Below are 11,237 nucleotides of genomic sequence, written 5' to 3' on the forward strand. Positions count from 1 at the left end.
TTCAGGCGACAAAACGCTCAGGTGTGAATGCAGCCTGACTAAGTTTGACTGCCCGCAGCGGGTTTATCCTGGCGGTCACGTGTACTCCGCGCTAGGTGTCACTTCTCGATGTGTCTCTGGATAGCCATGTGCATGCGCGCGCACCTGGCCCATGTTGCGGTTGAGATATTGGGCCATTCACCAAACCTTTTACACACTGCTCATAGTTCTGTATCTTAAGAAAAGTGCATTTCTGTTCTCTTTTTAAACAGCTGGTGGCACTGTAGATGGGGGGGGGGGGGGGGGTTAATTTTTTAAAAGCACCTAGAAGTTGTGGTTTACCTTGCGGAATTATTTCACCCACATTGCAGATTATGGTGTCTGTTTGGGTGCAGAATTTGACCGTTCCTAAAAATGGATTGACCGATCAGTCAAGTAAGATCTCTGTATGTGTTTTTTGCAGGATTGATGTTGGTCAACAACTCACTCTATGTAAAGGAGGCTGTGCAGCCATTGTGGACACTGGAACCTCGCTGATCACTGGCCCAAAGGATGAAGTTGTTGCACTGCAGAAAGCCATCGGAGCTACGCCTCTAACTCAGGGAGAGGTGAAGTACCATTAATTAATGTGCGCATCAATTAAACGGACGTGTTTTTTTTTTTTTTTTTTTTTTTTTTTTTTTTATCCTCAACTGCAAATTGTGCAACAAGCAGATCAGAATATTATCGTGATCACTAACTTGTAAAGTTCAAATATATTCAGCAGATCTGTATTATGTCTCTGTGACCGTGCATTGTAGATATTGGGGATACATTTCCTATCTCCATATGATTTAAAAAATCTACATACACCAATCAGCCATAACATTGCAACCTCTGATGGGTAAAATGAATAACATTGATTATCTTATTAGAAAGGCAGCTTAAAGTGGGTGGTATATATATTGGGCATCAAGTAAACAATTTTGTCCCCGAAATTATATTAATGTGAGCGACTTTGACAATGGCCAAATTGTAATGGCTATACCAGGGCTGGGACAAGGGGGTGGGCAGGAGAGGAAGATGCCCTGGGCACTGTGGTGTCATGTGAGGTGGGAGGGTACCATGAGGAGATTGTGGGGGGGGGGGGCATTTGTGATGGAAGTGGGAATTTTGGGGGGGGGGGGGGCATGGGGTAAGAATTGTTCTAGGAGGGTTGTGTAGGGATAGAACATATGTACAGTTAAACCTTGGTTTGAGAGCGTTTTGCAAGACAAGCAAAATGTTTTAATACATTTTGCTTTGATATACAAGCAATGTCTTGATATAAGAGTAGCGTCATGTATAAAAAAAAAGGAGAGGAGCCTCTAAGTGTAGCAATACGGTTACATTTAATGAAGGTACAACATTTAGCAACTTATTGCTACACTTAGAGGTTCCTCTCTTCTCTTTTATACCCTGTAAAGAAACGTGCTTTGGATTACAAGCATGTTTCTGGAACAAATTATGCTCCCAAACCAATCATACTATATATTAATTGCTATTAATATTATTGTATATATTCTAAACATTGATAGTGCATTAAAAATATAGTTAATAGTACACATAGATAATAAGTTATTTTTTTTAATCACCACTTCCCATCCGGGCCAATTCTGGCCCTTCGCTCCTACATGTAAAAATCATCCCCCCTTTTTTTTTTCTCTTTAGAAAATTACTCAGAACCCCAAACATTATATATGTATGTTTTTTTTTTTTTTTTGTTTTTTCAGCAGAATCCCTATGGAATAAAATTGCGGTCGTTGCAACTTTTTATATCACACGGTATTTGTGCAGCGATTTCTTCTTTCTTTTTTCTTTTTTTTAAAACCCTTTTTTGGGGGGCTCCTGAATTCCGCTTGGGCCTCCGAGGGTCATAGAGATGACTGAGGGCCATCTGGTCACCATAAATCTCTATGGTAAACTTCTGGTGGCAACCGATTCATTCTCTGGTTCACCGATCGCAGGGGCGAGCCAAGAGAAGCGGAATCTCTCAAGTGGGGACACAGAGACAACAATAAAAAGCTCCTTTTTAAAAATAGAGACAAAAACGTTGTCGGGTTCTAACCAAAAAAGTGGTTCTACAGTATACCAGTAAGCTCCTTTTAATTTTATTTTATCCTGAATTCTGTTACTGATATGTAAAGTTATCTTTTACAGTATATGGTCCAGTGTGATCAGGTGCCTTCTTTGCCTGTCATTTCTTTGACACTTGGAGGAAAAGAATACACCCTGACTGGAGAACAGTATATTATGAAGGTAAGAAATTATTATTTTTGTCGTCTTTTAGATATACAAATCATACAAGAGGAATATTGATGATGATTTATGTAAACTGACAAATGATACAGCAGTGGTATAAATATTTGGGGCAAGCTGCTGCCCCTAAAATCTATGCGACCTCTTCTGCTTTTGTAATGTATTCTCTTTCATATATAAGGACATTTTAGATTGCAACTTTTCCCTGTAAAAATGATTGATGTGATTGATTTAAAGAGAAATTAAACTGGGGGGGGGGGGGACCAAGCCAGCCAGCCTTTCATACTAGCAGACTGATCAGGTCCACCTGTCAGTTTTCAGGCTGACCCAATCGGACCCTCCAGTCTTCTCTATGGAGCGGTGGGTGACACCTCCCGACATTTAATCCTGTCCTCTAACAGACGAATAAAGATCCCCATAGAGGAGAGCGGACTGTGTTGAGTCCACCTAAGCAGAGCAGACATGGATCAGCCATCCGCCTGCTCAGCGGGATCGGCATACAGATTCCCCGCTGAGCAGACAGACTGCAATGGAGCCCACCCTATGTGGAAGGGGCCTAAGTGAGAAAGTAAGCACAGCATGTACACACACACACACATATACATATATATATATATATATATATATATATATAGCACACTTAAAAGAAATCCTTGAGATGCATACAAGCAGCATGGCCAATTTACTGAGTAGTTTAGTTTAGTTTTCCTTTGTTAGCTTAATCTGGTAACCCTGGAATATACCTGATAGTGATGCTGGGACACACTTCTTGCTACCTATAACACGTGTGATGCAAATGTTAGCAGTAACAAGATGCACACAATCACCAGGAGGGAGGAGCCAGGAGTGCCGAAGAGGGACCAGAGAAGAGGAGGATCCGGGCTGTTCTGTGCAAAACCACTACACAGAGCAGGTAAGTATAACATGTTTGTTATTTTTAACAAAAAAATAAATAACTGAGACTTTAATATCACTTTAAAGGGTCAGTTTTTTTGTTTTTTTTTTAAATTACAATCATGTTATACTTACCTACACTGTGCAGTTCGTTTTGCACAGAGTGGCCCCAATCCACCTGTTCTGGTGTCCCACGTCGGCTCTCGCATCTCCTCCCCGCATTAGATAACCCCCCTCTGGGAAGCTGTCTCCCGAGGGGGTTACCTTGTGGGCGTGCTCCTGTGTCATACACTCTGCATCCATAGACGCTGAGTGTATGACTCGGCCCCACCCCCCGGTGGCCGCGTCATTGGGTTTTATTGACAGCAGCAGGAGCCAATGGCTGCACTGCTATCAATCTATCCAATGAAGAGCCAAGAACCCGTAAATTCGGGGGTTAAGATAAGTAAAAAAGGCTGGGGGGGCCAGACACTGTAAGGTGTTTCTTTATCGTACATCACGGGACACAGAGCGGCATTCATTACTATATGGGTTATATGGAGTACCTTCAGGTGTAGACACTGGCAATCTCAAACAGGAAATGCCCCTCCCTATATAACCCCCTCCCATAGGAGGAGTACCTCAGTTTTTCCGCCAGTGTCTTAGGTGTTAGTCATGGTTTAGCTTGCCTCCACATCCTTGGGATTAGGTGAGCTAACCGGTTCTGTCCAAAAAAGCCTCAGCGCTAAAGTGGTCAGTAACCGGACCCCAAACCCTTGGGGTATAGCCCATAATGCTTTTCTTTTTAGAGAGCTGGACCCTGGGCCCAGAACTTAGAAACCTTTGGGTGCCTAATGTTTCTGTTGCCAGAGTGCTATATGGGCCCAGGACAGTGGATCCTTCATAGGAACCCAGGGCCTGAAGGTCTAGACATCCCCACCGAGATGGGGGAAGATTGGGCCTCTTGCTTGGCAAAGTCCTGCGGCATGGAGCAGGTAAGTGAGGGGAAAACTTGCGGAACTTGGTTCTTAGCAGGTTTTTTCTGGGGGGTCACAGGGGACATGCCTAAAGTTATGCACTGCATCTGGCAAACTAGTCACATATCATAAAGATAGGATGGCTCTATATGTATTATTCCCCATAAGATGTGACCTCCCTTGTAGTGTTGGAAAAGCATTGAGTGGGGCCTGTGTGATATAAAAGTATATGTGTGTGTCAGAGAGCTGTGCTTACCTGCAAGCCTCCAGGCGATGCTCCATTCAGTCTTCCTCCTCACGGCCTGCAAAGCAGGCAAAACGCTGACCTCCTCATGGTTCCAGGCTGCAGGCTGCAGTTTGCTGGAGCAGAGAGGTCCCTTCCTCCCAACCCCACCCCCCCCCCTGTCGGGAGGGGCATTTCCTGTTTGAGATTGCTGGGGGGGAAGGGCGGGTCAGTGGCTTAAGGAAGGGGCGGCCCTTCCTTGTTTGTTCCATATAGCTCATTCAATACTTTGGAACTGAGGAGGAAAGACCAGAACGGCAAGCACGGGGCGCCGAGGACACACAGTGGCCAGAAAGAATATTGCAGTCTTCAGAAAGACTGTTTTCAAGCCTAGGAATAGGCTGTTTCTTTTCCATCTCATAGTTTTTCTTGCAATACTACTCAGGGGGACAGAATGTTTTTTCTTTCCTAGATTTGAAAAAAAAAAAAAAAAAAGATTTTTTTTTGAAAAAAAAAAAAAAAAAGTGTCATCTAGGGGAGAGGAAGCATTTTTTATCCCCCAAACAGGTGTTTGGGCATTTAACTATTTATAAGTCCCAGGTACCAATAAGTAGCAGGTGTACCTCGGTATTGTACCATGGCATCAAAAAACAAGGGTACAAGAGGTGGGGATTCCCCCAGAGAGTCTGAGGTCTCGGACAAAGCTATGCCGCTGCTTTCCCCACAGGGAGCCTTGGGGCCATCGGGATCTGGGGCTGGAGCTGACGCGGGTCAGTCCAACCCTAAGATGGTCACGGAGGAGGTATTACTCACCTCTTTAAAAGAGATGCAGAAAAGCATGGGTAAAATGATAGCCGCAGCTATGCGGGGCAGTAAGCGGAATAGATCTCCGTCGCCCGAGCGCGGACCCTCAGAAGAGGAGGTCCTTTCCTCAGGGGAATTGGACGACCTCTTGGACAAGGACCAAGTAGGTTCAGGGATCGAAGATCCGGATACAGAGGAGTCTGGGGCAGTCTCCCTGAGGGAGAGCTGGTGGATTCAAGGATTGTCGGACTTGGTCCATAGGGCATTCAACTTGCCAGTACCAGATCTCCAGGTATCGACGGTTTCAGCTTTGGGCTCACTGAGGGCGCCTCAAAGCAATGCTGTGTTTCCGATCCATCCTCTATTAGAGGGAGTTTTGTTCCAAGATTGGAACAAGCCAGATAAGATCTTCTTACCACCTAAGAAGTTCTCTGTCCTATATCCTATGGAAGAAAAATTTTCCAAAAGATGGGCTACTCCTGCAGTGGACGCAGCCATCTCATGTGTTAACAAATCGTTAACATGCCCTGTAGAAAACATACAGGTGTTCAAGGATCCAGTTGATAAGCGCTTGGAAGCACTACTTAAGAACTCCTTCACTACTGCAGGGGCAGTAGTACAGCCAGCTGTGGCTGCGATTGGGGTCGCTCAAGCATTATCGGATCAATTTAAGCAGATGCTTAAACTTATTCCTGCCCAGCAGGCAGAAGAATTTTCGGGTGTCCCTAAGGCCATATGTTTTACGGTAGACGCAATCAAGGATTCTATCCAGCAAGCGTCACGTTTATCGTTATCCCTTATCCATATGAGAAGACTCTTATGGTTAAAAAGCTGGGAGGCTGAGCCCCCATGCAAGAAGCTCCTGGTAGGGTTCCCCTTCCATGGAGGACGACTCTTCGGAGAAGACCTAGATAAATACATTCAGACCATTTCAAACGGCAAGAGTACTCTCTTGCCAACTAAGAAGAAGGTTCAGGGGCCTGCGTTTAAACGACAGTATTCCCCTGGGCAGGGGCCCTCTAATGCCAAGCAGTATCGACGGCCTCCTGCAAAAGCAAACTTCGGCTTCAACAGCAAATCACAAGGACAGGCTGTTAGAGGCAAAAGGCAGTGGTTTCGCAAACCAGCAAAACCAGCCCCCAAGCCAACCTTATGAAGGGGCGCCCCCACCCACGAAGGTGGGGGGAAGGCTGCGACTCTTTTCAGAGATTTGGGAAGCCAGCATTCCCGACGAGTGGGTACGGTCTTCCGTGGCCACAGGCTACAAATTAGATTTCCTAAGGTTTCCTCCTCCTCATTTCCAGGAGTCGAGGATTCCAAACGATCCGCCTCGGATTCCGGCCAGTCCTGGAACAGGGGCTGGGTTTCTACTCCAACCTATTCATCATCCCAAAATCCAATGGAGATGTCAGGCCAATTTTGGACCTAAAGATGGTAAATGCATATCTAAAGATCCGCTCATTTCGGATGGAATCCGTGCGGTCAGCAGCTGCCACACTCCAGAAGGACGACTTCATGGCGTCCATAGACATAAAGGATGCCTACCTTCATGTTCCAATTTATCAGCCACATCAAAGATATCTACGCTTCATGGTGGCTTCGCGTCACTTCCAATTCGTGGCGCTTCCCTTCGGGTTGGCTACGGCCCCCCGGGTGTTCACGAAGGTCCTAGCTCCGATCCTAGCCAAGCTAAGGATCCAAGGGGTCACGATCCTAGCATACCTGGACGACCTCCTAGTCATAGACCACTCGTCTCCCGGCTTGGAGCGAGCAGTGGCCCTCACGGTCCAATACCTCGAGAGGTTCGGCTGGGTCCTAAATCGAGAAAAGTCAGCTTTCCAGCCCACAAGGCAGTTGGAATATCTCGGCATGAGATTAGACACAGAACAACAAGGAGTGTTCCTACCTCTGAGGAAGGTAAAAGCCATCAAGGAATTAATCCTACTGGTTCTAAGCAAGAAAGAACCGACTATTCGCCTATGTATGAGGTTACTAGGCAAGATGGTGGCCACGTTCGAGGCGGTACCATACGCCCAGAGCCACACTCGCATCCTACAGGCAGCCATCCTGTCAGCATGGAGCAGAAGGCCACAGGCCTTGGATATCCCGTTGCCGCTCTTATCAAGAGTCCGACAAAGTCTGTGTTGGTGGTTAGACCCTCAGAATCTACTGAAGGGGAAGTCTTTCAGCCCAGTGGCTTGGAAGATAGTGACCACAGACGCCAGCCTGACGGGCTGGGGAGCAATTTTGGATGGTTGCACTCGCCAAGGTACTTGGGCAAAGCCAGAGAAGCAGTTGCCCATCAACATCTTGGAGCTCAGAGCTGCTCGACTAGCCCTCAGGGCTTGGACGTCAAAATTGCAGGGGTTCCCGGTGAGAATTCAATCAGACAATGCCACGGCCGTGGCATACATAAATCACCAAGGGGGAACCAGGAGTCAAGCCGCTCAGAGAGAGGTGAGCTTGATTCTCCTATGGGCAGAGGCGCATGTGCCCTGCATATCGGCAATATTCATTCCAGGAGTGGACAACTTTCAGGCGGACTTCTTAAGCCGCCAGACTCTATGGCCGGGGGAATGGTCTCTGCATCCACAAGTCTTTCAAGCACTCTGCCAAAGATGGGGAGTGCCGGACGTGGATATCATGGCATCGAGACTCAACAAGAAACTAGACAGGTTCATATCCCGCTCAAGGGATCCGATGGCCTGCGGAACCGATGCGTTGGTTTGCCCTTGGCATCAGTTCAAACTTCTTTATGCGTTTCCCCCGCTCCAGTTACTACCCCGCCTGCTGCGCAGGATCCGGGTGGAACACATACCAGTCATCCTGGTAGCTCCAGCATGGCCCAGAAGGGCATGGTACTCACTCATCCTAAAGATGGTAGTGGGAGACCCTTGGACTCTTCCTCTACGGCCAGACCTGCTATCGCAAGGTCCGATCCTCCACCCTGCCTTACGGCATCTAAATTTGACGGCCTGGAAGCTGAATCCCTGATTCTCAGGGGTAGAGGTCTGTCTCAGAAAGTAGTCTCTACCCTAATCAGAGCCAGGAAACCGGTCTCTAGGGTGATTTATTACAGGGTCTGGAAGGCCTATGTAGGCTGGTGTGAGTCCAAGCGATGGCTTTCTCGCAAATTTACCATCGATAGAGTATTAAGTTTTCTCCAGCTAGGAGTGGATAAAGGATTGGCATTAAGCACAATCAAAGGACAGATTTCTGCTCTGTCAGTGTGGTTTCAGCGGCCGCTGGCCACCCACTCGCTGGTTAAGACCTTCCTTCAAGGGGTCTTGCGTATTAGACCTCCAGTTAAATCCCCGCTTTGTCCGTGGGATTTAAATCTTGTTCTGTCAAGTTTACAGAAACAACCGTTTGAGCCGTTGGCTGAAATTCCTTTGGTTCTACTGACAAGGAAGTTAGTATTTTTGGTTGCCATAGTTTCCGCAAGAAGAGTTTTCGGAGCTAGCGGCCTTATCCTGTAAGGAACCATATCTTGTTTTTCATAAGGACAGGGTCGTTCTCTGCCCTCATCCTTCCTTCCTACCGAAGGTCATATCCAGTTTTCATTTGAACCAGGATTTGGTATTACCATCCTTCTTCCCTAAACCTACTTCCAGAAAGGAAGGGTTGCTGCATACCTTGGATATTGTCAGGGCCATGAAGGCCTATCTTAAAGCTACAAAGAAGATCCGGAAAACAGATGTGCTGTTCATTCTACCGGATGGGCCCAAGAAGGGGCAGGCAGCTGCAAAGTCCACCATTTCTAGGTGGATTAAGCAATTAATCACTCAGGCCTACGGCTTGAAAGGGTTGCCTCCTCCAGTATCATTAAAGGCTCATTCTACTAGAGCCATGGGCGCCTCCTGGGCAGCACACCACCAGATCTCTATGGCTCAAGTTTGCAAGGCGGCAACCTGGTCTTCTGTCCACACGTTTACAAAATTCTACAAGTTGGACGTAAGAAGGAATACTGATACTGCCTTCGGGCAGGCAGTGCTGCAGGCTGCAGTTTGAGACCCTCGGATTCCGGGGGCTCCTCTTTTTTGAGTTAAATTTAAAATTTAAAATTATTTTTCTCAACTAAGTTGGATTTATTATGATTTGAGTATATCTCTAAATTAAATCCTTTTGTCTTGGAGATGTTCTCCCTCCCCTCATTGTAAGCATTGCTTTGGGACATCCCATATAGTAATGAATGCCGCTCTGTGTCCCGTGATGTACGATAAAGAAAAAGAGATTTTTAATACAGCTTACCTGTAAAATCTTTTTCTTGGAGTACATCACGGGACACAGAGCTCCCACCCCTCTTTTTTGAGGACCATTTTGGGAGGCATACTGCTTGCTACAAAACTGAGGTACTCCTCCTATGGGAGGGGGTTATATAGGGAGGGGCATTTCCTGTTTGAGATTGCCAGTGTCTACACCTGAAGGTACTCCATATAACCCATATAGTAATGAATGCCGCTCTGTGTCCCGTGATGTACTCCAAGAAAAAGATTTTACAGGTAAGCTGTATTAAAAATCTCTTTTTTTTCACCTTAATACATACGATGCATTAAGGGGAAAAACATGAGGGTTTACTCATATAATGCTGAGAACATTGCATATTATCCGGCCTAATCCCTTTCATTTCCCCTGCAGGTTAAACAGGGATCCCAATCCATTTGTGTGAGTGGATTTATGGGTCTTGACATTCCTCCTCCAGCCGGACCCCTGTGGATTCTAGGAGACGTCTTCATCGGTCAATATTATACAGTCTTTGACCGGGCTAATGACCGCGTGGGCTTTGCCAAGGCCAAATGATGGAAGCATCCCGTACAATCACCGTACCTTTCCCTGGATCATCTGATCTTCCCAAGAACTCAACGCAATGATTGTGTGCCTGTCTAAGGTTATTGATACATATGAAGTGAACTGAAAACAGATTACAAATAGATATTTTATTTATGAACACTCCAAGACCTCTGCAAACCTCTCCTGGTCAGCCTATTCTGGGGTGTGGGGATTAATTGTCTGAAACAGATTTAGAATAGAGGTACGGCTGGCACCAGGGGTGTCTGCTTTCTAGGGGAAAAAAATTGTGCGCATTCAACCACAAAATGTACTACCGGTAGATCTCTCCAGCAGTTTGAACCTCCAGCTGCCAACTCCTGTCTATGGCTAGAATAGTGCGCAGTGCGCAACTATCGTGCACTTATTAACCTAGCCAAAGACATGGAATGGCATCAGTCTTTATACATACAGCACACAATGTTTTATCTGAACGTTCATATTTATTTAGTAATCCCTGATGCCAGCTTTATCTCAGGCAAGCAGAAGTCGTTTATTGAAAAAAATAAATTCTGAGCGATCAGCTCCCCCTCCCCACACAAGATCATTGGCCAGGAGGCCTATGCCAAGGTCTCGGTGCATCATTTTATATTCAACCGTTTCCTGATATGACCCATAAGGGCTATATTAGGTGACGGCCTCAGATCTTTCGTGGTAGCCTGAGATGGCGTCCCACAAATTGCGTTTTTTTTCTTTTTTTTTCTTTCTTGAATGACTGCCAAGTGTGTCACAGTCAACCACTTAATGTAATGGAATGGCTCTTGAGGAATAACTTGGATGTTTTCAAATTCTTCTGTTTGAACAATTTACAACAATGTCTGGGGATTGTCAAATGAGGCAATGTAAATATTAATTTCAAAGGATAGAAATTTAATTTATTAATTCTAAGTAATTTGGATTGTTCTGTATAAAATTGTAGATGATTGTTTTAAAATATCTGATGCCATATCAGACAATAACTATTGCGTAGAACAGATCAGAGCACTGAAATCAACTACTCCATAGACTTCTGCTGGGACTTTAGAGGGATTTTAATAGTTTCAGTGTTACAAGCCATATAAACAAAGTAGGAGCTGCCATGTACTAATGCTCAGTGTAATCCCGGTCGCTCTAAAAGAAAGCATTGTTCGTGGAGTCGGATTGGCTGTAGCTTATGCAGCTTTTTAGAGAAACAAGGACATATTTGCCTTATTCCTCTAACAAGATCAAACTGGCCATTTAGGAATCTATCATGGTTTTTTTTTTTTTTTTTTAATATATATATATATATATATATA

The 11,237-nt window shown here is 45.5% G+C and overlaps 1 protein-coding gene across 1 annotated transcript in view; it reads left to right on the forward strand.

Moving 5' to 3' along the window:
- The window catches only part of LOC120917294 (cathepsin D-like), a 47,642-nt gene extending 36,987 nt beyond the window's left edge, over nt 1–10,655 (forward strand). The window contains exons 7-9 of the mRNA XM_040328488.1: nt 443–587; nt 2,158–2,256; nt 9,772–10,655. Coding sequence (XP_040184422.1) covers nt 443–587; nt 2,158–2,256; nt 9,772–9,933 — 406 coding nt within the window. The 3' untranslated portion in view covers nt 9,934–10,655. The remainder of the gene's footprint in view (nt 1–442; nt 588–2,157; nt 2,257–9,771) is intronic.
- Nucleotides 10,656–11,237: the final 582 nt, after the last annotated feature.

This window comes from Rana temporaria, chromosome 11 (genome assembly GCF_905171775.1).
Source record: "Rana temporaria chromosome 11, aRanTem1.1, whole genome shotgun sequence".
NCBI lineage: Eukaryota > Metazoa > Chordata > Amphibia > Anura > Ranidae > Rana > Rana temporaria.